The sequence below is a fragment of the Narcine bancroftii genome, chromosome 10 (genome assembly GCF_036971445.1).
Source record: "Narcine bancroftii isolate sNarBan1 chromosome 10, sNarBan1.hap1, whole genome shotgun sequence".
NCBI classification, from domain to species: domain Eukaryota; kingdom Metazoa; phylum Chordata; class Chondrichthyes; order Torpediniformes; family Narcinidae; genus Narcine; species Narcine bancroftii.
The window spans coordinates 91,928,690-91,951,375 of NC_091478.1; the positions used below are offsets into that span (position 1 = coordinate 91,928,690).

Here is a 22,686-nt window from a genome sequence, read left to right on the forward strand (position 1 = left end):
GGTATAATCAGTAATTAACCTTCATTAGTTGGGGTCATTGGAAGTAGAAGCATGGAACTATGCTCCAACATTATAAAACATTGTTAGACTTCAGTTGGAGAACTGTGTTCTTCAGGTCACCAAGATATAGGAAAATGTGATGGCACTGCAGAAGGTACAGAGAAGATTCTCTGGGATGTTGTCTGGGATAGAGTGGTTTCGTTATTAGGGGAGGATAGAGAGGCTAGGCCTGTTTATCCAGGAGCAGAGGAAAGTAAGGGCAGGCATGATTGAAGTGTGTAAAAATTTTAAAGGATATGTGTAGAGTAGACTGTAGGTTATCCTTCTCCATAGCAGATATAGTTAAAACTAGAGAACTGAAGCTTAGGATAAGAGCAAGAGATTTAGAGGGCACATGAAGATTGCTTGCTTCACCCACAGAGTGGTGCCTGGAATGTGCTGTCTGAGAGAGTGATTGAAGCTAGGTCGCTGAACACATTCAAGAAGTGTCAAGATGAGCACTTGAATCACTTGGGCATAGAAGGCTATGGTCCAAGTGCTGGTTGATGCCATTAATATGGATGGGTGCCCAGCGATCAGTGGGGATGAAATGGGTGAATGGGCTCTTTCCACGTTTGATTATAATAAGTAGACAATGGTAGTGGAAAATCTACTTCACTACTCTTATTCCTTCATGGGATGATGGAAATTAGATACCTTTGCCAATAAAAATGAACTGAGATCATAAAGTAGATGCAGGATTCATGTTTGAAAATTTTTCATTGAAGACATCCCAAAATTTAGCAAATTATGCTGATGACTATTGTTAGGTCTGCTTTGTTCATGAATGAGTGAGACAAACACCAGACTGAGTCGAAATCAGGGTTCTTTGTTCTTTATTACCGGATTGTAACACTTGCGACTAACAATGTTAGTCGGAGAATGCATTCTGCCGTTATCAGCAAAATGGTGATTTTTTATACCCTTGGATACATGCTTAGAACATCATCATATCATTACTTGTCCAATGACTAAAACTGTTGCTATCCTTTCCCTGCTAGCTTCCTGCCTCTCAATCCATCAATGTCTCTCTTATCTTGTAAGTACAAGGATGCATTCACATCTTGTTACAGCCCTGTACAGGGTAACTCCTTACACATTCCCATCTCATGATGTTTTACCTTACACTATCCATAATATTAAATGTAAACTACTTGGATGCAGCAATGGCACATTATAATGCATGTGTCAGTGGAATATACATTTAATCAAACCAAAAGATCGTTCATTTCTGAATTGGTGGGTATTTTTGCAGAATGTTGTGATGTGTAGGACAGAAGGGTTTCTCAGACTCCCATGTTATTTACGCTCTCAGAGACTGAAATCGTTTGCCAGTTGTATGACTTGGATCAGGCCTAGGTTTCATTTCCTGATCTTTGCCTCATTTGGATTTGATAAAGGAAATCATTAACCCAATACTTTCACTCTTTTTTTATTCACTATGAGATGAGCTTTGACATCCCTCCCTTTCCATTCACAAAAGTATCCAGTAAAGAGTTTCCAGAGTTGAATTTCAGCTATCCAACTGATGTAGATCTCCATCAAGGGAATGGAAGTGGGGGAGATGTAAAGAAATTGTCAGATGTCATATAGTATGAAAGATAAATATTTTGAAACCTAGAGCATGTCGATATTATGTAGGAAGTGGTGTTGGATGAGTTTAAAAACATATAAGTCTCTAGGGCATGATGAGATCTATTCCAGGATATTGATGTTTGATGTGCTGTGATATGAGAGTTTATTGTTATTTACTGATAATAAATAGATGCATCAAAATTCTTTCTTTCTCTATCCACACAGCCAGAGTGAAATTTCTAGGGCCTGATTGGGATTTTTGAGGAAGTGACGAGGGTTTGGATGTTGTTTACATGGACAAGGTCCCTCATGGTAGGCAGATCCAAAAGTCATATGGAATCCGTAATGAGATGGTAGATCCAAAATTGGGTAGGTCATGGAAGACAGAAGGTGCTAATAGAGACATATTTTTCTGACTGGAAGTCTGTGACTGGTATGCTGGAAGCTCTGTTGATTGCATGTATATTATTGATCGGAATGAAAATATAGAGGTGATCAGGTGACATAAATTGGCTGAATTTTAGACATTGAGGAAAATTGTCAAATAATACACCAGGATACAGATCAGTTGGAAATATAATTGGAGGAATGGTTTAATCTGGACAAACGTGAGGTCTATTTTGGGAGGTCAAATGTAAGAGAAAAGTAAACAGTGAATAGCATTAATGTACAGAGGGAACCTGGGATGCAAGTCCTTAGCTCCCTGAAAATGGAAATACAAGTGGATGGGATGGAAAAGAAGGCATATAACATGTTTGCCTTCAATGTTGAATAAATTGAGTATAGAAGTTTGGAAGTCAGCTCTATAAAATTTCAGAGACCACATTTGGAATCTTACACTTGAAATTTAATTATCCTGTAATAATATTTCATATATGGAGTAATTTTCTCAGTCAGCTTGGATTCAGGCCAACAAATGTTATCCCTGCCTCCTCCTCAAATCCATCTATAATTCCTGCTGCCTTGGAAAAGACTCATCTCATCCTTTCTTCACCCCTTCTGTCAAGAAGAAGATTCACGAATATGAAATTTCCCCCTGAGATTCAAGGACAGTTTCTTTTTCATCATTATCAGACTCCTGAATGAACCTCAAAATAGTAAAGTTTCTTGCCTTTTCTTAGTGCCAACTAAGAACAACTATGTTGTACTTCTATCTTGTATCCTACTGTATCCTTTAATGTGACATTAAACTTGAACTTGAATTTACAAGTACAGTACGTTTTCAGCTGTAGCAAATAAGAATTTTGGGCATAATGAACTCATTATCATGACTGACCATCAGTAAGTTTCCGCATATCAAAGAGAACAATCTACGTGTTCTTAGTTGGTTGAACTTGAGGTTCACTCACTACTAAAGATCAGTGCTGGGTGATGTCATTAATGTGGATTGGTGCATGTGTCACGTACTGCAACAACTTCAGCTGCACCTGTAATTACTGCAATGGATGTCAGATTGGTTTACCTGAGAGTAAACCCACAGAAATCAATTGGCACAGATGGACTCTCCAGATGTGTCCTGTGAGCCTGCACAGACCATCTGATAGGAGTATTCACAATGCCTTCAACATCTCCATGCTTCAGGTGGAAGTACCCATCTGCTTTAAGAAGGTGCCTATCAAAATTTATAAACTGGATAAGAGCTCTTTATCATAAACCACAAGCCAAAAATATAACTAACAATCCGATGTCAGTGGTTTTTCCCTTGAGTAGATCAAGTATTCAGCGGTGTCCTCTGTCTCCAGCACTTTTTATCCTAGCTATTGAACCACTGGTGGAGATTATAAGGAGAGATCCGGATATTAAGAGCTTCAAAGTTAGACAGGAAGAAGATAAAATTAGTTTATTTGCTGATGATGTGCTATTATACATGTACGACCAAGCTGAATCCTTGATAAAATTACAAACAACATTAGAAAAATATAGAAGAATATCAGGTTATAAAATATGGACAAGAGTGAGATAATGCCAGTGAAAAATTTTGATTATGAAAGATATCAAAAATGTTGTTGATATAAATGGAAGATAGATGAAATCAAATATTTAGGAATAATGACAGAATAATTTACTGAACGTATAAATTTAATTACACTCTTTTAGAAAAAAACAAGAGAAAGATTTACAAAAATGGAAAGACCTGCTGGTTACTCTAGTGGAAAGAGTAAATTGTATTAAGATGAATGTCTAGATGACAGTATCTTTTTCAATCATTGCCTATTGCATGACCTAAAAATTTCTTTAAATGATTGAATTATTACATAAGGCATTTCCTATGGAATAACAAAGTACCAAGAATTTCATTGGAAAAGCTAACATGGGATTATAAATTGGGAGGACTTAGACTTTCGGACTTTTAGTAATACTATTTATCAGCGTATGCAACATTTTTATCATTCTTTTTTGAAGTAGACAGTCTCCCTTCTTGGATCCAAATGGGATTGAATTCAATAGAAGAGTAACATTGAAGGACTTTATTTATAAAGGGAATGTTAAGTTATTAACAAAAAGGACCGATAACCTTCTATTAATATATATGATAGAATCTGGCAAGAAATAAATGAGTGTACTGGGGAAAAAAACCCAGGTATATCATTAAGAACATCATTACGTAAAAATGTTCTTCTGCCTATGAATGTGGGTAACAAAATATTGAATTCATGGTGTGATAAAGCAATTAGGTATATTGATGATTGTTATATGGAGGGATCTCATGTCTTTTGAACAATTAAGAAATAAATATGGTGTAGCTAATGGGACTTTCTTTTGTTTTCTCTAGCTAAGATCGTTCCAAAAATAAAGATGGGGACCAAGTTTGGCCCCACTGAAAATTAGTGAAATGGAATGAACGATTTGGCTGAGGAATACACCTAAATTTATAAGTAAGATGTACTATGCTCTCCAGAATGAAAGTGCAAAACCAGGTTTACAGAGATTGGGAGAGAGATGGGATTTAGATGTAGATGTTGCAATAATGGAAAAATGTGGTCTGATTGATGTTTGGATAGCATGACATCAATTATAAATGCGAGATACAGATTACTGCAATATAATTTTTTACGCCAATTATATATCACACCAAAGAAATTGCATAAATCAAAAATTTGAAAGATCGGAAATGTGTTTTAGTTATGGGATAGAAATAGGAACGTTTTTACATGCAACATGGTCGTGAGTGAAGGTGAGATCTTTGGCAGGATATTACTGAAATATTAACAAGGATAAAAGGGGTGGCCTTCATGGGCTACCCGGAACTTTATCTTTTGGGCAAATTCATTGAAATAAATAATAAATGAACTAAATTCCAAGTTTCATTTGTTGAAATAGCCTTAGTCATGGCTAAGAAATGTATTGCAATTACTTGGAAATCTGACTCTCTCTACATGTAGCACGATGGACTGCTGAGATGAATTGTTGCATACAACTTAAAGAACAAATATGACAACCATATTTGGATCATGTAGGGGCCCTGATTGTAATTATTAATACAATAATAAAATGGATAATAATAAATGCTGCTATAGTATAAATGCAAGTGACTTCCCCATATAGAATTTTTGATGATCAGCATAAATGTGAGCACTGACAGTGTGTGGGTTTATACTGTGAAAGGGAGGGGTTGTTTTGTTTGTTTTTTTTGTAAAGAAAAGGTTTTATAATATTGGAGAGTTTTTGTATGTTTATGGAAAAACAAAAATAAAATATCTTTTAAAAGGCTCCTATCATGCCAATTCCTACTGCTCCGTGCACTGACATTAATTGGCATGAAGTGCTTTTAGAGGCTGAACAAAGCTCACATTAACTCCAGTCCATTTGCCTTAACCCATTTCAATCCACCAATGCCACAGAAGATGCTGTATCCCTGGCCCTTCACTCTGTTCTGGAACCTGTAGATAACAGAAACACTATTCATACTTTACACCTCTACCTTCAACATCAATATGCCAAATAAGTACATACCAAAGCTCCAATACCTTGGCCTCAGCACCCAACTTTTCAACTGGATCTATGACTTGTAGTCCTGCAGGCCGCAATCACTGATAATTGGTGACACCTCCTCCCTAGTTGGCCTTAACATTACTGCTCTGCAAAGCTGTGTATTCAACCCCCCACTATACTCCCTGTTCGTGAGTGACTGTGTAGCAATACATCATTCTAACTCCATCTATAAATTTGCAGATGACTACCCATTGTAGTCAGGATCTTAAACAATGACAAATTGGAATAGAGATGAGGGAGAGTGAGACTACTGGCTTGATGGCAGCTCAGCAACCTCTGCCTCAATGTCAGCAAGACTTGAGGATGCAACAATTCATCTCAGAGTGTCATAAGACACTCCTGAGCTGGATCAATGGTGCTGAGATGGAGATAGTAAACAGCTTCAAATTTTGGGGGTAAACATCTTGACAACCATTTTTGGTCCAACCACATTGACATGATGTCAGCACCTCGACTTTCTCAAAAGCTTGAGGAAATTTAGGTTGTCACCTGTGGCTCACAATTTCTATAGATGGATAATTGAAAGTATCTTGTCAGGATTTGTCACAGTGTAGAACAGGAGCTGCTCCACTTAAGACTGCAAGAAAATGCAGAGTTGTAAATTTATCCCGATCCCTCACATAAACCCCTCCACCTGCACACCCTGCTGCCTTAGGAAAGCAACAACCCAAAAAGAACACCCTTCCCCTTCCTCCCAATGAGAAGAAGAGTAGAGTGTGAGATCACGCACTCCCAGATTTGATGATAGTTTCTTCTTTATATTATCAGTCTTTGCTAATAAAATTGTTATCTTGAATTATAGTGATCTCTCCCTATAATTCCACACTCTGTACTGTGTATTTACTAGGTTAGGGTAGACCTGCCTAAAAACAAATACCATGTTGATGGCGCTCCTGTTGGTCCTGAAGCCATACTGACTCTATGGGAGGTGTTCTTCAGCAATGATGGGCATCAGTCTGTTCAAGAGTACTCTTGTGGGAGGAGTCACGTGATGGAGTAGTGGCTGGTCAGGTGGAAACAGCCCTCTCCAGAGAAAAGAAAAAAAAGTGTGAAAAAACAGAGCTCAATAAACATAAAATACAGGAAAAGAAAGATAAAGTTACAGAGAAGAGATAGAAGATGGCCCCCAAAAGAGAAAAAGTAAGAATAACAGAAAAGGGAAGAAGGAAAATCACTGGAGAAGAAAGAAGAAGGCCTTACCCGCACATTGGAGCAGAGATCCACCGTGGAGAGCAGCGGCCAATCTCCGGTGTTGGTGAGTCCCCAGAGGAGCAGTGTCCTCCAACCGGCGGACTTCAAAAATGGCTCTCAGAACCAAGAAGAGGTGCACAACTGCACATGCGCGAAGAGTTGTGCATGCACAGTGCGCAAGTAAAAGAAAAGGTTAATGCCGGTGGGAGGGGGACTCAGCTGAGGAGTGGCCAGCTGAGAGACGCCCAGTACCAGGGCATTTGGCTGGGGGAAGTAAACAAGAAAGAAGAAAAGAAGAGTGGTGAGAAAGAGAATGAAGGGCTGGAAGAGGGTGAGCGGCAACGCGATGACCGACAGAGGAACGACGTGCGGCAGGAGACCCAGCAGCTGGTCGGCCTGCAGCAGGGGGCCCAGCAGCGGGTCGACCTGCAGCGGGAGGCCCAACAATGGGTCGACCTACAGCAGGAGGCCCAACAACAAGAGACACACCAGCTGGAGGCCCAGCAAAGATATAGAAGCAGCTCACCAGAGAAGGATGAAGATACAAAGATACAGAGAAGAGAAGAAGATGACACAGATGTAGATACAGACACAGAAGAAGAGGAGGAAGAACAAATGAGGTAATTAAAAGAATGGTTATCATTAGAATTTAGTTCAATCAAAAGAAAAAGGAAAAGAGCTGAAGATGGAATACAAAGCTTAGGGTTGGTAATGACTGAAATAGGGAAAAGAGTAGAAAATGTGGAGGAATGAGAAGCTGCTGTAGAAATGGAGATAAATGATTTGAGGGAAGTTGGAAGAGAGCAAAAAAAATTGAAGAGACACAAGATTTATTGTCACAAAAAATTGACGTATTGGAAAACTACAGTAGGCGAAACAACATAAAAATAGTGGGCCTGAAAGAAGGCAAAGAAGGGTCAGACATGAAGGAATTTATAAAAGGATGGATCCCGAAGGTGCTGGGAACGACAGATTCACATGAAGAAATAGAAATCAAAAGGGCGCATAGAGCAGTAGTACCGAAACCGCCACCACATCAAAAACCGAAATCCATATTGGTAAAATTTTTAAGATATACAACAAGAGAAAACATACTGGAACAGGCAAGAAAGAAGGTTAGAGAAGACAAAAAGCCGTTGGAATATAAGGGACAAAAAATATTTTTTTACCTGGACATAAGCTTTGAACTTTTAAAGAAGAGGAAGGAATTCAACACGACGAAAACAATCTTATGGAAGAAAGGGTGTAACTTTATATTAAGACATCCAGCAGTACTCAAAGTATTCATTCCTGGGGAACGGAATAGACTGTTCTCGGACCCAAAGAAAGCCCAAGAATTTGCTGAACATTTGCAGGACAGGAGTGACAAGAAAATATACAAAAATATGTAAAAATATAAAGTAAAGATAATGTACATATAAAGATTTAAAGATGGATAATAGAAGGGGAAGAAGGAAAAAAAAGAGAGAGAGCTTTGCTAAAAGTATAGGAAAATAGTGTTCGCTGGGGGGTGCTGGGGGGAGAATAATGGTCACTGTGAAATTGACGCTTGTGAGTAAGTTCGCAAACCGAATGGAAAGGGGAGTTGCGGTTGCTGTCAAGGGACGGGAGGCAATCCAAGGAGGGGAGGTTCATTTGGGGTTAAAGGGTTATTGCTTGTGGGGATTGTTGAGGTATTTCATGTCTTAAGTGCGTTGTCATATATTGAGATTAAAAAGGAAAACTTAAAAAAGAGTAATGGAAAAAGGGGATGGAGGTGATGAAGAGGCAGAAAAGAAGTGAAAATAAAGATATAAGATGGCCACGTTGAACTATATGACTATAAACATTAATAGAATATATAACCAAGTTTAAGTGTATCCCATTGGAAAAAAAATCACATATAATTTAAAAGACAAAGTTACAATGTTTGAAAAAACCTGGGAACCATACATGGAACATAACAGAAAGAGCAGGCCTCAGACCACCACCACCTAAAATGATAAGAAGATAAACACGATCAGATTTAATGTGAATAAGTAGATGATACGTCTTTTTTGTTTGTATTCCTTTTGTATTAAGATATTGTTTTATTGTATTTTATATGTCCAATATTTACTGTTTTTGGAGGGGGGTGGGAAGGGGGGAAGGGAGGGATGGGGGGGGAAAAAAGAGAAAATGTCACTGTGAATATTTAAAAGATGCATCTGTAAATATATTGGTTGATATGGTTCATAGTGCGATAAATAAAGAATTACAAAAAAAAAGTACTCTTGTGAGGATTTTTCTAAAAGAAGTGTAGGGAACAGAACAAGAGACCAAAGCATTTGACACCATGAGCAGGAAAGGTTTGTGGAAAATTATGGGAGGACTGAGATGCCCCCCCATAGTTCCTCAGCATGGTCATCCAGTTACATGTAGATCAGCCTGGCCAAGTCAGACACAACAAAAACCTCTCAGAACCCTTCTCAATCGGCAATGGTGTAAAGCAAGGCTGTGTCCTCACACCGACTCTCTTCACCATCATCTTCTTCAGCGTGATGCTCCAAAGGGTCACAGAAGACCTTGATGACGATTGTGTCTACATCCAATACTGCACCAATGGCAGTCTGTTCAATCTGAGGCGACTATAATCACGCTCCAAGATATTGGAGCAACTCATTCGAGTGCTATTCTTCCCTTGTTGCCCACAGACAGCCTTGTAGCGTACAACATCCTGCTTTGTGAAGGCTGCTAAGCTTTTCGGACTGGAAGTTGGCTTGAAGAAGACAGAAGATCTCCACCAGCCTGCACCTCAGGAATAGTACCTCCCTTCAGCTCAGTGAGACTGAGCTGAAGACAGTCCACCAGTTCAGCTACCTGGGGTGCACTATCTCGTCAGATGCCAAGATCGATAAAGAGGTTGACAACAGACTAGCAAAGGTGAACAGTGCATTTGGCAGGCTGCACAAAAGAGTCTGGAACAACAAGCATCTGAAGAAAGGCACAAAGATCAGTGTGTACAGAGCCATTGTATTGACCACCCTCCTGTATGCTTCCGAGTCATGGGTCACCTATCTTCTCCACCTACAACTCCTTGAAGGCTTCCTCCACTGCTGCCTCTACACTGTCCTTGACATCCACTGGAGTGACTTAGTCACCAACATTGAACAGGCAGAGGTTACCAGCATCAAGACCATGCTGTTGAAGATACAGCTACACTGGAAGAGCACATCTCAAGGATGGAAGATCATCGACTGCCCAAGATTGTGGAGTATGGAGAATTCTCCACTGACTACCATGACAGAGGGGCTCTGAAAAAGAGGTACAAGGACTCTGTGGAGAGATCCTTTGATGCCTGTCACATTGACCATCGCCAGTGGTCTGCTCTAGCCTCCAAACACACAGCTTGGCGACAATACCATTCACCAGTCTGTCTCCTTCGAGAATGCATGCGGGGCTGGCCTTGAGTTGAAAAGGAGATGAAGGAAGAACCATGATACAGTAGCGCCAAACCCAGAACAGAATTTCTCTTGCAGCTGCTCCTGTCCTGCATTGTCCTCGTCAGCCACCAGCGAGCCTGCAGCAGACACGGACATCCCCTTCCTAAATCTTCGTTTGCGAAGCCAAGCCATGTTGATGAGGTTAGGGTAGAATTTACACTTGCAAAACAACCTTTCCCACTGCACCTCAGTACTCATGATAATAAACTTGAACATGAAGTGTTCATATCCCAAATTTTGGAGGTTAAACTTCCATTAAGGATAATGTATATTCCCTAAACCTCTCTGTATTATTGTCTTGTAAAACAGAGCAATGCATCATCTTCTTGTGGCTAATGGTATTTTAGAAAATTAATGTTTACTCCATAGATGGAGGCCAATAGGTGCATGCTGAATTTACAGGAATTTTAGTCCTGTAATATTCACTGGATACCAAAATTAATATTCAGAGCAGTTAATCATAATGTGTGCAATGGTGCATCTTTTAAAATTGTTGCTAATAACCGCTCCAAGGAGGAATGAAATGTAAAATATTTATCTTTTTAAAAAAATTTTAATCTAAATTTTATTCAAAATCAACAATTATAGGCTCTTTATAGAATGACTGGTATTGAACCCATCTCCCATCTCCAGCATATAAAATACATGCTATTGTGCAGGAAAACCAACAATCAATATACAGTCTTCTCATATACAAAATAGAGCAAAACAGATCAATATCTTCCGTAAGACAAACTATAAGTATCAAAGTAAACAAACAATGATTTATATACAGCCCTTGTTGCCTCGTATAAAAGTAATAACGCTGTTTTCTTGGCAGGTTTTATATTTGCCAGGTAATTTCATAGTTATTAAGAAACAGTCTGCTCTTGGCCTCTCAATCCATTTTCTTCTGCATCGATGCTCATATTCTCATCGCCATAGAGATAGCAAGGTGGTCTTACAGGGGGGGGGGGGGGCTTCAATGATTAAGACTCCTTCAGGAGACAAGGATGCAAAAACTGTGATGAGATTAATTTCGATGGGCAACTGGATTTTTTTGGTGAAGTTTTTGGAAACTATTCCACCCTCTTCTTGCTTTTCTTCATGTTTTTCTGATATCTCCACGAAGCCATCCTTGGTTTTGATGGTGAGCTCCTCGGGCGCAAAGCTCTGCATGTTGACACACACCTTCCAGGGCTCCCCAGGGCTGATGCCCGGAGGGCTCCTGGCCTTGGGGTAACCCATGTAGCGTGCCATGTAGTGAGGAGGCGGCGGGCTGCAAGCCTCCGGAGTTTCGCGGGAAGCCCCATTGAAGGAGAACTTCAGAGGGCTGGGCCAGGTTGAGGTCAGCCTGGGGCGAGCCCAGTTGGGCCAGTTGGCCGTGAAGTGGTTGGAGAAAGGCGAGATACCGAATTCCTCGTCCAGGAACTGAGGTTCTCGGAAAGGGTCCCTGCTGCTCCTCTGCCTGCTGGGCATCTAGCAGGAGAACGGCACCTGACCTTCAGCCATACCTCCGCACTCTCACCCCCCATGTAAAATATTTATGATCTGCAAAAATACTACCAGGAACAATTTCCCCTTGTACTTACCTCTGACATTTCCCTGAAACTTTCCTCCATCCACCTTTAACAGATGTCCACAGGTATTTGCTATTGTCACCTAGGAAAAAGGTGCTGGTTGTCTACTCTAAGCCCCTCATAATCTTATTTACCTCTGTGTTAATGAGATAGATGGAATAATTGTCTCTTGCAGATATTATTTGTCCCATTATCACTTGATTTGTTAGTTGCGAGCATTGTGAATGCAGAGATTTATATTGATTATTTTCCCTCCATGGAGAAGTATGACTCTAGTGATAGAACACAGATGGAATTTCTTCATTTAGTATTCAAAGTTGGTAAACTGGAGACAACAATAAAGTCATTGGTGCAGTAACAAGGCAGCAAAGGCTCTCACCCAATGAGATTTGTTGATTTGTGTTTCACAGTGAAATTTTTGTGGATGGTGCTTCTGTAATTACAATTATCTGTGGAAGACAAACTACTAGAGAGCCATAAGTCAGTACAGCCCCTTTAAACACTTGGATTTATAGTGTCAGGTTAAACTCCAGAGAGAACTTGGATATTGGTGTAGTACACAGGAGTATTAGAGAAACTCAGCAGGTCACGCAGTGTCCATAGGAAGCAAAGCTATATAACACACATTTCAGGTCTGAGCCCTTTATCAAAGCAGGCAGGTGCCTGAATAAAAAGGTGAGGGGTGGAGGACAGGCCAACAAAAAAAGGTCATAGGTGGATATAGGTGGGAGGGCAGAAGAGAAAAATGCTGGGAAGTGATAGCAGGAGGGGTAGCTCTCTGCAGAGTTTCCTGTTTATAACTTGGATCTCAGCTGCTTTCTGGTGATTGGACCCACAAGTATGCTGATGAGGCTGGCCATACTTTATTGCTGGTAAGAATGGTTTCCAACCTCTCCACAAAGCCCTGTGCATGGTTGAAACTTGAGCCTTAAGATCCTTGACATTGGTGCAGACCTTTGGACAGAACTAATGTTGTACTAAGTATTTCATTGTGCATCTGCAACTTCTTCTGTAGCATATTCACTAGAGTTCTTTTGTGGTAGAACATGCATGCGACTACTTTTCCAGGATTTAGTTCATGGGCTACCTAGCTGGTTGTAGACTACTTATTTCTTATGATTCGCCATAAGCAGATCTCATCACTAACCTTCCTTCTACAAATTTGTATTTAAATTGATGACAGCAAATGTTAAATTGAATGATATGTTCCTTCATCTTCCTCTCTGATGCAGTTACTGGAAAGAAAAAAACAGTGATAGTGATGTAGTGATGATGTACAACGGTGATAGTGATGGTGTAGAATAGTGATAGTGATGTAGTGAGATGGTGTAAAATGGTGATAGTGATGTAGCTGATGTAAAACAGTGATAGTGATGTAGCGATGGTGTAGAACGGTGTTAGTGATGTAGCGATGGTGTCAAATGGTGATAGTGATGTAGTGATGGTGTAAAACGGTGATAGTGATGGTGTAGAATAGTGATAGTGATGTAGTGAGATGGTGTAAAATGGTGATAGTGATGTAGCTGATGTAAAACAGTGATAGTGATGTAGCGATGGTGTAGAACGGTGTTAGTGATGTAGCGATGGTGTAGAACGGTGTTAGTGATGTAGCGATGGTGTAGAACGGTGTTAGTGATGTAGCGATGGTGTAGAACGGTGTTAGTGATGTAGCGATGGTGTAGAACGGTGATAGCCATGTAGCAATGGTGTAGAACGGTGATAGTGATGTAGCGATGGTGTAAAATGGAAGTGAGAGCTCCATGATGACAAATTTGCAAAAATAGTTCAAATTCTGAAATGATGGGTATATCTCTATGCCATTTTGTTATTGTTATTGAAGATTTTGCCATTGCTTATCCTCCAAGGGTGAGGGATGAGTACCATGTGCTGAGATGATATGTTGATGTAATTAAATAGGAGCTGGTAGTTGTGGCTAAGAGGCTTGGAATGCTGATGAATGCATGGGGTACCTGAAAGTTAAATCTCAATTCTAATTGGAAACAATTATTCATGAGAGATTCGCAATCACTGTGTAATGCCTTTGGTACGGTTAATAGAATATGGCATCTAAGCATGCATTAAATTAGTTCGTCTGCTGGTGTGAATTTTTTGAACTTTATGTGCTGGTACACTCATCAATGGCATTGAACTCATTGCCATCCTCATACCTTTTATGCTCCACTTCCACTTTGGTGTGTTCCTTGTGGTGGGGGGGGGGGGGGGTGAACTCCCTTTCCCTTTTCCTCACCAATCGAGGTCTTCAGTGCTTTTCCAAAATTTAGGATTGTTTGCTCTTGCCTATGTCTGCAATTAGCTTCCCCCATATCACAAAGACCTCTGGAATGATTTTTATCACCTGCACTAGCCATTCATAAGGAAGACAGGATGGCTAAAATTGTCTTATAATTTGATCTTGAAACCTGATCTAAGTATCAAACATGTTTTCCAATGCTATCTAGTATTTTATATAATCTAATCCTGCAATAATTTATTTTCAAATTTTATATGAAGCAAGATTGTTCATGCATTAAAGCTAATAATCTTTAAAAATGGGTTACTTTGAAAAATATGTGAACTGATTTTAATGGTAGCGTTGTATAAGGTACTGAATTTATGTAAAACAAATAAGTTACAAGGTTGTTTTTGATATTAAGCAAAGAGGTTAAAGAAGATCTGAAAAAAAAAATGTTATTGGAATAGGCTTGTTCAGTGGGAATGTGTCATCTTTGGCTGACCTAGATTAGAATGTCAGATAAAATCAATTTTTTACAAATTAAAAAAAATTAAATAGTCCAAAGACCAGATGAAACAAGTCTACCTGCACAGCGAAATTCAAAACAATTCTCCTTCAACTATGACCTCATGAAAAAATATGATAATTTATTCACTTGCTCCCTCTTGGACAATACTGTGCCTAACTTCGCACAACAGTTACCTGTATTACAGTAGTACTATAATTCAATTCAAAAGTAATTCACTGCTTCTTAAATGACGTGAATTTAGAAATTCTTCTTTGGAAATGTATGTTCAATTCTGAATTTGTTTTTGAATTGTGTGCCCTGAGGCAATGGTTGGATAAATGTGTGGATCATGCACATCAAATTTATAGCAAAGTGCAGATACAGTTTTTACCCGCACCCCAGGAAGAAATTTCACTGAACTTAAGAACTATTGATGATCTTGAGTTCCGATGTATTGTTAGGAAGGAACGTTTTGCTCTTTCGAAAAATGGATATGCCAAATTATGCACTTATGCACCGTAATGTTGTTGTGAGTTGCAAGGATAACTGAATTGCGCTGCTTTGTATTAGATTTAGTTTTTTCATTTATTATGATTTCATTTTGTCTCTTCATTATGCTGTATATGTATTTCCAAGAAGGATTATTGTTGAACAACCAGGTAAAGACCATAAAGAACCATAGCTGTTCTTTTACCCTCCACCAAAATAGGTCACCAATTATAATTGCCATAGAAATCAATGTTAATTTTATGTCTGAATGAGTTTTAAAATTGAAACTGCAATACCTGATCGAATTTTGTGAAATAAAATTTGGGAATTGTTTAAAAAATAGTTCAAGTTAATGCTTTTAAGGATTGCTTCTGAATTGTAATTTTTATTAAAACATTTTTTTTGCAGAGGATTACCCTAATGGAACCTGGTTAGGTGATGAGAATAACCCTGAGATGCGAGTCAGGTCTCCTATTACTCCTGCTGATATGTTACACGTTGCCACAAGTTGCAGAACAGCTGAAAAAATGGCATTGACACTTTTGGATTACCTATTCCATCGTGAGGTACAAGCTGTATCCAACCTCTCTGGGCAAGGAAAACATGGAAAAAAACAGTTGGATCCTTTAATGATCTATGGAATTAGATGTAGGTGTCATTATCTATTTGTACAGCGACTGTGAAAATGCCGTTTGCTACTTTTGCTGCTGTTATTACAGTATCCTCAAATTAACTCAGCAGGAAGAGATGATAAGTGAAATGCAAATGAGACTTTTACTTTGCAGCATTTAACCTCTTGATTAACTTGTTACAAAAAAGTGAAAGAATAATTATTTGTATAATTGTGAGTCCCATATCTAAGGAAGAATGTGCGGACATTAGGGGGGGGTCCAGAAGAGGTTTACAGGAATGATCTCTTGGATGAAAAGGTTAACATAAGAGGCAACACTCTTCAAGTTCTAGTATTTCCCAATTTCAAGATGACATCTTCAAAGAGACCTGAGCGACGATATTCCAAATGACTATCTTATTAATCCAATAAACCAAACTTTGTAGTTGCAGCATTGATATTTTCATAATGATGAATAAACAAAACATACTGTATAATGATATTCAACTTAAACAGATAGAAAAAGAAATAGACAAAATTAAGATGACCTTTCTAACACTGCTCCTAGATCTTGGGGTCTCATCTGTGTTAGCAATTTTTATTCTGCAGTAACAAGAATGGATTATTGTTTCAATACAATTTAAGTGTGCTATCATTGTGAAAGACCATTTGCCTTGACAAATAACACTATATTGCTCTAACTATCTGTATTATTTAAATTTGTTTGTCAAATTGATTAAAAACTGAGAAAGAAAGTAAGCTGGCGAAAGAAATCTGTTTGGTTTTGAATTGCACAGACTGGTTTATAACTTAGTTTAATAATATTGTTCAGATTAGTAACTTGTTTATTGAGGATTTTTTAAATAAAGTTGTCCACTGGTTTTACTCAGTAATTGGATTCAGCCTATTTTCACGTCATGTTAAAAATCCTTCAGGAAAAAGTGGGGGTTTCTTACAATTGTTCAACCAACACAAGAGTGGATAACCTGCACACTTTCATTATGGTGTTGCAATACCTTCTTTCTTTTTCATATACAAATGAAATATGGGTAACCTGACCTATTGGCTTCATGTTGTGGATTTGACAATAATCTTGTTCTCAGACTTGAAATTATCCTTGATATTGGCTGCCCTTAATCTAAACACAGTCTATTACAAGATTTTGACAAAGGCTCCTTGGACACAATATTTATAAATGAAAGAAGTGAGCACTTTCTAACAGTGATTTCTCTGCTGTGTTTGCTGCAATGACATTGCATTTTTGGACTTGTATTGGCCAGCTTTATACAATTTAACCTGTAATTGTGTGTCTCCTTCAAAGTTAAATTTTTAACATACTTTATAACACTTCTAGGTCATCTCTTCCATAAATTTGGAATCACTGAATCAGACTGGTACAGAATAAAACAAAGCATAGACTCTAAATGTCGAACAGCATGGCGCAGAAAACAGCGTGGTCAGAGCTTGGCAGTAAAAGGTTTTGCCCGGAGGACGCCCTCGTCTTCAGTTATGAGTGGAACAGGTACAAAAAAAGATGAAGCAAATTTTTGTTAATTATTAACTTCATTGTATGATGTGTATATTTAAGTAGCATGTTTCAGATAGAGTTTAAATATTTCTTCAACTGTTCTTCCTGTAATTAATGTTTGCCTTCCAATCAATCCACATGATAGAAACCCAGTCAACGTCACAGTTGGTATTCTTCTTGTTCTCAATGACAACATTGGGATTTTTACATCATCATGAACATCCCAAAATTGCTAACAACTGCAAAGGAAAACATCAGCAATCAGATTTGTTATCATGAGCATGTCACAAAGTTTGTTGTTTTGTGGCAAACATTTCTATACACTACATTTCAAAATAGATAAAATAGTGCAAGTAAAAGACAAAGTGAGGTTGTGTCTGTGGTTCATTCAGAAATCTGATGACATGGGGAAGAAGCTGTCCTTGTGCCTTCTGGCTCCTGTACTTTTTCCCCGATGATTTTTCCTGTCTTGAGCATTGGCATCTCCATACCAGACAGTGATGCAATCAAACAGAATGCTCTACGTTACACTTGTAGAAGTTCTCGAGAGTCTTCGATGACTGTGAATCAAATCTAATCAATTGATTGTAAAAATGAGCATAAAACTAAACTGCTGGAAGTACGTTGTTGGAGAAAAGGGAGAATTGACATTTCAAGTTTAGATCCTGTATCTCAAACCTTATAGATGGAGTAGGGTCCACACATGACAATATAAGAAAGAGATGTTATTATCATAATACTAAATCTTGCATTGAATTCTCCAGGATCCTCTTGATAACCCAGGATCCCACTCATCCTATTTACAACATTGCTATATCTTGAGGGAAGCCACTCAACAAATACTGAACATCAATTATGGAGCACAGAATCAGAGCTGGATTATATTAGGTTATGATGGGTATGGCCTGCTATCAGCCCTACTCACGAAGTCAGTGTCCTGCTCATTGTCAGTTCTTTTTCTGGAGTCAATTCCCTCATACACTCATCCCCAACCAATCATTCCCTTGGTAACTATCCTACTACACATGCATTTATGCCTCCTCCCTCATCATTATTTGGGGCTCCAAACAATCCTTCCAAGTGAAGGGACACTTCAATTGTGAATCTGTAGGGGTGATTTACTTCATCCGGGGAGGCTGGATGCAGACTGAGAGATCACTTTGTTGAGCACCTTTGCTTTGTCAAATGCAACATTAAGGTCCTCCCAGTGGCCAACCAGTTCAATTCTCCACATCACTCTCACATTGGTATATTTGCCACTTAAGACAATTTTGTAACCAATTGATGAGCTCAATCTGATCTAACCTTCAGGGGCACCTTATCATTAGGCTTCCATTTATAAATGGTTCTATTTCTCCTCCTATAAATATCAATTTAAATAAATAAATATTTTTTTTCTTCACTAATTGTGCAAAAATAGGAAAGAATCATGACTAAAGCTGGGGTATGTCCTGAATACTTCTGAAACAAAAGTTGTTTTCTGAAAGGTGCTTTTTTAAATAATAAGGAAGAGCAAAAAAAAAACAGCTATAATCTTGCATTGATATTTAAAAAGAAACACTGTGGCACTCTTTCACTACTACGCTTGTTGTTTCATTTTATATTTTAAGTGTCTGAACTAGGTTTTGTACTTCACGATTTAATGATGTTCTTTATTTGTTAGATTTGGTTGATATGATGTGAGGATTGAGATGTAAAAAATAATGTAACATATTTGAAATATATATTTAAGAAAATGCAAAATATTAAAATGTCAGGTATACAAATTATTTTGTTCATATTTTAATAATAATGTCAAATACTTTTAGTTTAGTCCCATACAAATTTGAAAACATCTTTGTTTTATTGAAGAGGGAATGCAAGAATCTGAGCCATCATCAGGAGATTTACAGCAAAATCAAGCCCAAACACTGCACTATGCTTTGGCAAATGCTCAGCAAGTTCATATCCATCGCATTGGAGAGGATGGTCAGGTTCAACAAGTAGTGAGTATTGTAAAGAAATACCAGAGTAAAATTTATAGTTGTAAATTGCATTCTACTAATTCCTGGCAGGGCATGTTGTTTCAGTTTCATGGCCTAAGTTTGATCCCATGAACTTGTGTAGTCCACTGAGAAAGTTTCAAAAAAGAATGACAGATTTATCCAGGATAAATTGGTTTCCATCTCTGGGTTTTAGACAAGTGGTAAGAACACCACTTGCTATAATTTTTTAAATTCTTTTGATTTTTGGGGCAGTTCCTTTTAAACTGTAAAAGCATCGTGTCACTTCACTGATCATTTTTTTTTAAATTACAAGACTAATGAGATTAAGAATTAAGAATTACATATCCTGAAAAGATTGAGATTAAGATTAAGAATGGCACATGGACAACTGGCACTGTAGGTGGAAGTATTTAAATGATCAACAGATGACAATTCATGGTCAAAATAATCCAAACTAGCAAAAGGATATTCTGAGATTTGGACCTGAAAAAAAGACAAATTCTTTCAAATGGTGAAAAGGTAGAAGGGGTGGAAGTCCAAGAGAGATTTAAGGTCCACTTATGTAGATCGTTAAAATGATAAGGATAGAAAATAATCAGGGAAGTTGATGGAATGCTGGGGCCCTGACCACATGTATAGCAACTATGTTACAGGCATTCAGAACCCTGCTTTGACCATTAATGGAATATTGTGAGCATTTCTGAAGGCCACACCATGGACAAAATATTGGCTTTGGAAAATAATGTAGATTATCAGTGATACTTGGGGCACAGGGGGACCTGTCATGTCTTGTAGCTGTTGCTTGCTGATTTGCTGTGGACCTTGCTTTCTGCAATTGCTCGAATGGGGCCTCCTCTCTGAAGTAATGATAGAGGTGAAAGGATCCAGGCAGTATTTCAACATCTGGAGCAACTGCTGCCAGTCCTTAGTAACGATCCACACTCACCAGCCAAGATATAGCCTTGAGCCCAATATTTCAGCACTGAATGGCTGCTTTGCCCTGCCATGTCCTCTCTAACATCTGCCCTTGCAGTTAACGTCTCCATTCTGAGTCTTGGATAATTTATTGCCTGATGAGAGCCAGGTACCCTGCAGTGGGCCCAAGTCCCAACTTCTCAGAAGAGCACATGCAATAAAAGAGGTTTCTGCCAGATTACTGGCTCTATATTATAGTGTAATAATATAATGACCCATTTTGATAATGAATCCATGTAATCCAGTTCTTGGGAACTCATTTTGAATGCTAAATGCAGTACCAGTGTAGAAAGGAGCTAATTCTTCAGTTGTACATGTAGTTGTGTAGAGCAGGGGCTGTAGTCTGAGATGGAACTTTGAAACTCTATTCAGGATATGTAATTGTAAAGCCAAGGTTGATCTATCTTTGTTAAGCAAAGTTATAAAAGGACATGGATTTAAAGTGAGTGAGGGGAGAATTTTAAGAGAGATATGTAGGGCAAACGTTTTACACAAAGAGTGGAAGGAATCTGGAACAGACTGCCATGAGAATGGTAGAAGCAGATACTATTGTACAGAAGCATATATGAGGTTTTTAGATGGATTCACGAATATGGAGGGAAATGAGGGATATGTAGAGCAGCAGAGTTTTACTTTAGCTTGGGCATCATGTTCAGTGAAGACATGTGAACTAAAGGACTTGTTCCTGTGCTGTTCTATGTTTTAAAGATATATAGGCCAAAGGATCTGTTACAGATCAAACATGATGTAATTCAGTGTTAGAACTGGCTCAAGAGGGAAAGAAACCGACTCGTGTTTTTATCTCTTGTATGGGTTAGGCAGCCGCTCTGGTTTTAGTTTTACTGCAAAGGCTGACATTTATCCATATCTAATTGCCCTCTACAAGGAAGCATCTGATTTTCTTTTGTAACACTTTTTCTTGTACTGTTTACTGTTAACATAGTGAATGGTTTCAATCAAATGGATAGTATGTAAAGAGGGTATTTTTCATAAATTGTGTTATCCTAATATTAAAGTTCCGAAAATGGGAAGTAACTTGATGGGAAGAAGCATGTGGACTTGATTTTACAGTGTTTTCAAACATACTGTTCTGATTCCACCAGCCCTCCTTGTTTGACTGATGTACAGTGTCCTCCATAATTTTTAGGACAGAGACAATTTTTTTCCTTTATTTGGTTCTCTGCTCCACAGTTTTAAATTTGTAATCAAACAATCCACATGTGATTAATGTGCACATTCCAGATTTTATTCAAGGTTATTTGTGTACATTTTGGTTTGACCATTTAGAATTATGACACTTTTTATAGTTTGTCTCTTCATTTCAGCGCACCATAATATTTAGGACAGCAATGGTATGTATATTAAAGTAGTCATGTTCAATTCTTTGCTTGAAGTCTGTGATTTATAAACATTACTGGGTGCTGAGTATCTTCTCTGGTAATGCTCTGCCAGGCCTCGACAGCAGCCATCTTCTGCTCCTGCTTATTCGGGGCGGGGGGGGTTGTCCCTTTAAATTTTTTCTTCAGCATACGGAAGGCATGCTCAATTGGATTTAGTTCGGGTGACTGACTTGGTCATTCAAGAATTTTCCAATTTTTAGCTTTGAAAAACTCCTTTGTTGCTCTAGCAATATGTTTTGGATCATTGTCTTGCTGTAGACTGAAACGTTGCCCAATGAGTTTGCAGCATTTACTCAAACTTAAGCAGATATGATGTTTCTATACACCTCAGAATTCCTTTTACTTCTGCCATCAGCACTGACACCATCAGTGAAAATAAGTTGCCAATACCTGTGGCAGCCATGCATGGCCAAGCCATAACACCCCTACCACCATGTTTTACAGATGAAGTGGTATGCTTTGGATCTTGGGCAGTTCCTTTATTTTGCTCTTGCCATCACTCTGATGCAGATTAATCTTGGTGTCATCTGTTCACAAGACCTTTTTACAGAATTTTACAGACTCTTTTAAATATTTCTTGGCAAACTATAATCTTTGCCATTTTGTTTCTGTGGCTCACTAATCATTTGCATCTTGCAGTATCTTCTCTGTATTTCTGTTCATGTCTTCTGCAGAGAGCAAAGTCATTGACACATCCACCCCTGCCTCCTGAAGAGTGTTTCTGATCTGTTGGATGGGCGTTTGGGGATTTTTCTTCATTTTGATGAGAATTCTTCTGTCATCAACAGTGGAGGGTCTTCCTTGGCCTTCCAGCCCATTTGCAATTACTGGGTTCACCAATTTGCTCTTGCTTAATGATTTTTTGAAAACTGTTGACTTTGGTAATCCTAAGGCTTGGGTGATGTCTCTGACAGTTTTATTGTTGTTTTACAGCCTCATAATGGCCGAGTTGATTTTCATTGCCACAACTCTGGTCCTCATGTTTAAAAATGGCAACTGCAGATTCCAAAGGTGATCAAAAGCTTAGCAGTAAGCCTTGCTGCATATCTGCATTAATGAAGTAATTAAACAAACCTGAGTACTCACAAATACCCATAAAGTCATATGTCCCAAAAATGGTGCACTGAAATGGAGGGACGA

At 38.5% G+C, this 22,686-nt stretch overlaps 1 protein-coding gene, 1 long non-coding RNA gene and 1 pseudogene across 9 annotated transcripts in view; 1 reads left to right on the forward strand and 2 right to left on the reverse strand.

Moving 5' to 3' along the window:
- Window positions 1–13,103, reverse strand: part of LOC138744941 (uncharacterized) — a 41,442-nt gene extending 28,339 nt beyond the window's left edge. The window contains exon 1 of the long non-coding RNA XR_011345882.1: window positions 12,966–13,103. This is a non-coding gene — a long non-coding RNA (uncharacterized lncRNA). The remainder of the gene's footprint in view (window positions 1–12,965) is intronic.
- banp (BTG3 associated nuclear protein) overlaps window positions 1–22,686 on the forward strand; it is a 97,839-nt gene that overhangs the window by 56,727 nt on the left and 18,426 nt on the right. For all 8 annotated transcript variants that reach the window (XR_011345881.1, XM_069901836.1, XM_069901835.1 and 5 more), the window contains 3 exons: window positions 15,457–15,696; window positions 17,013–17,180; window positions 19,038–19,171. Coding sequence is in view for 7 of the 8 variants with exons in the window: in XM_069901836.1 (XP_069757937.1) it covers window positions 15,457–15,696; window positions 17,013–17,180; window positions 19,038–19,171 (542 nt within the window). In the remaining variant the exon portion in view is untranslated. The remainder of the gene's footprint in view (window positions 1–15,456; window positions 15,697–17,012; window positions 17,181–19,037; window positions 19,172–22,686) is intronic.
- Window positions 10,957–11,860, reverse strand: LOC138744940 (heat shock protein beta-8 pseudogene; annotated as a pseudogene).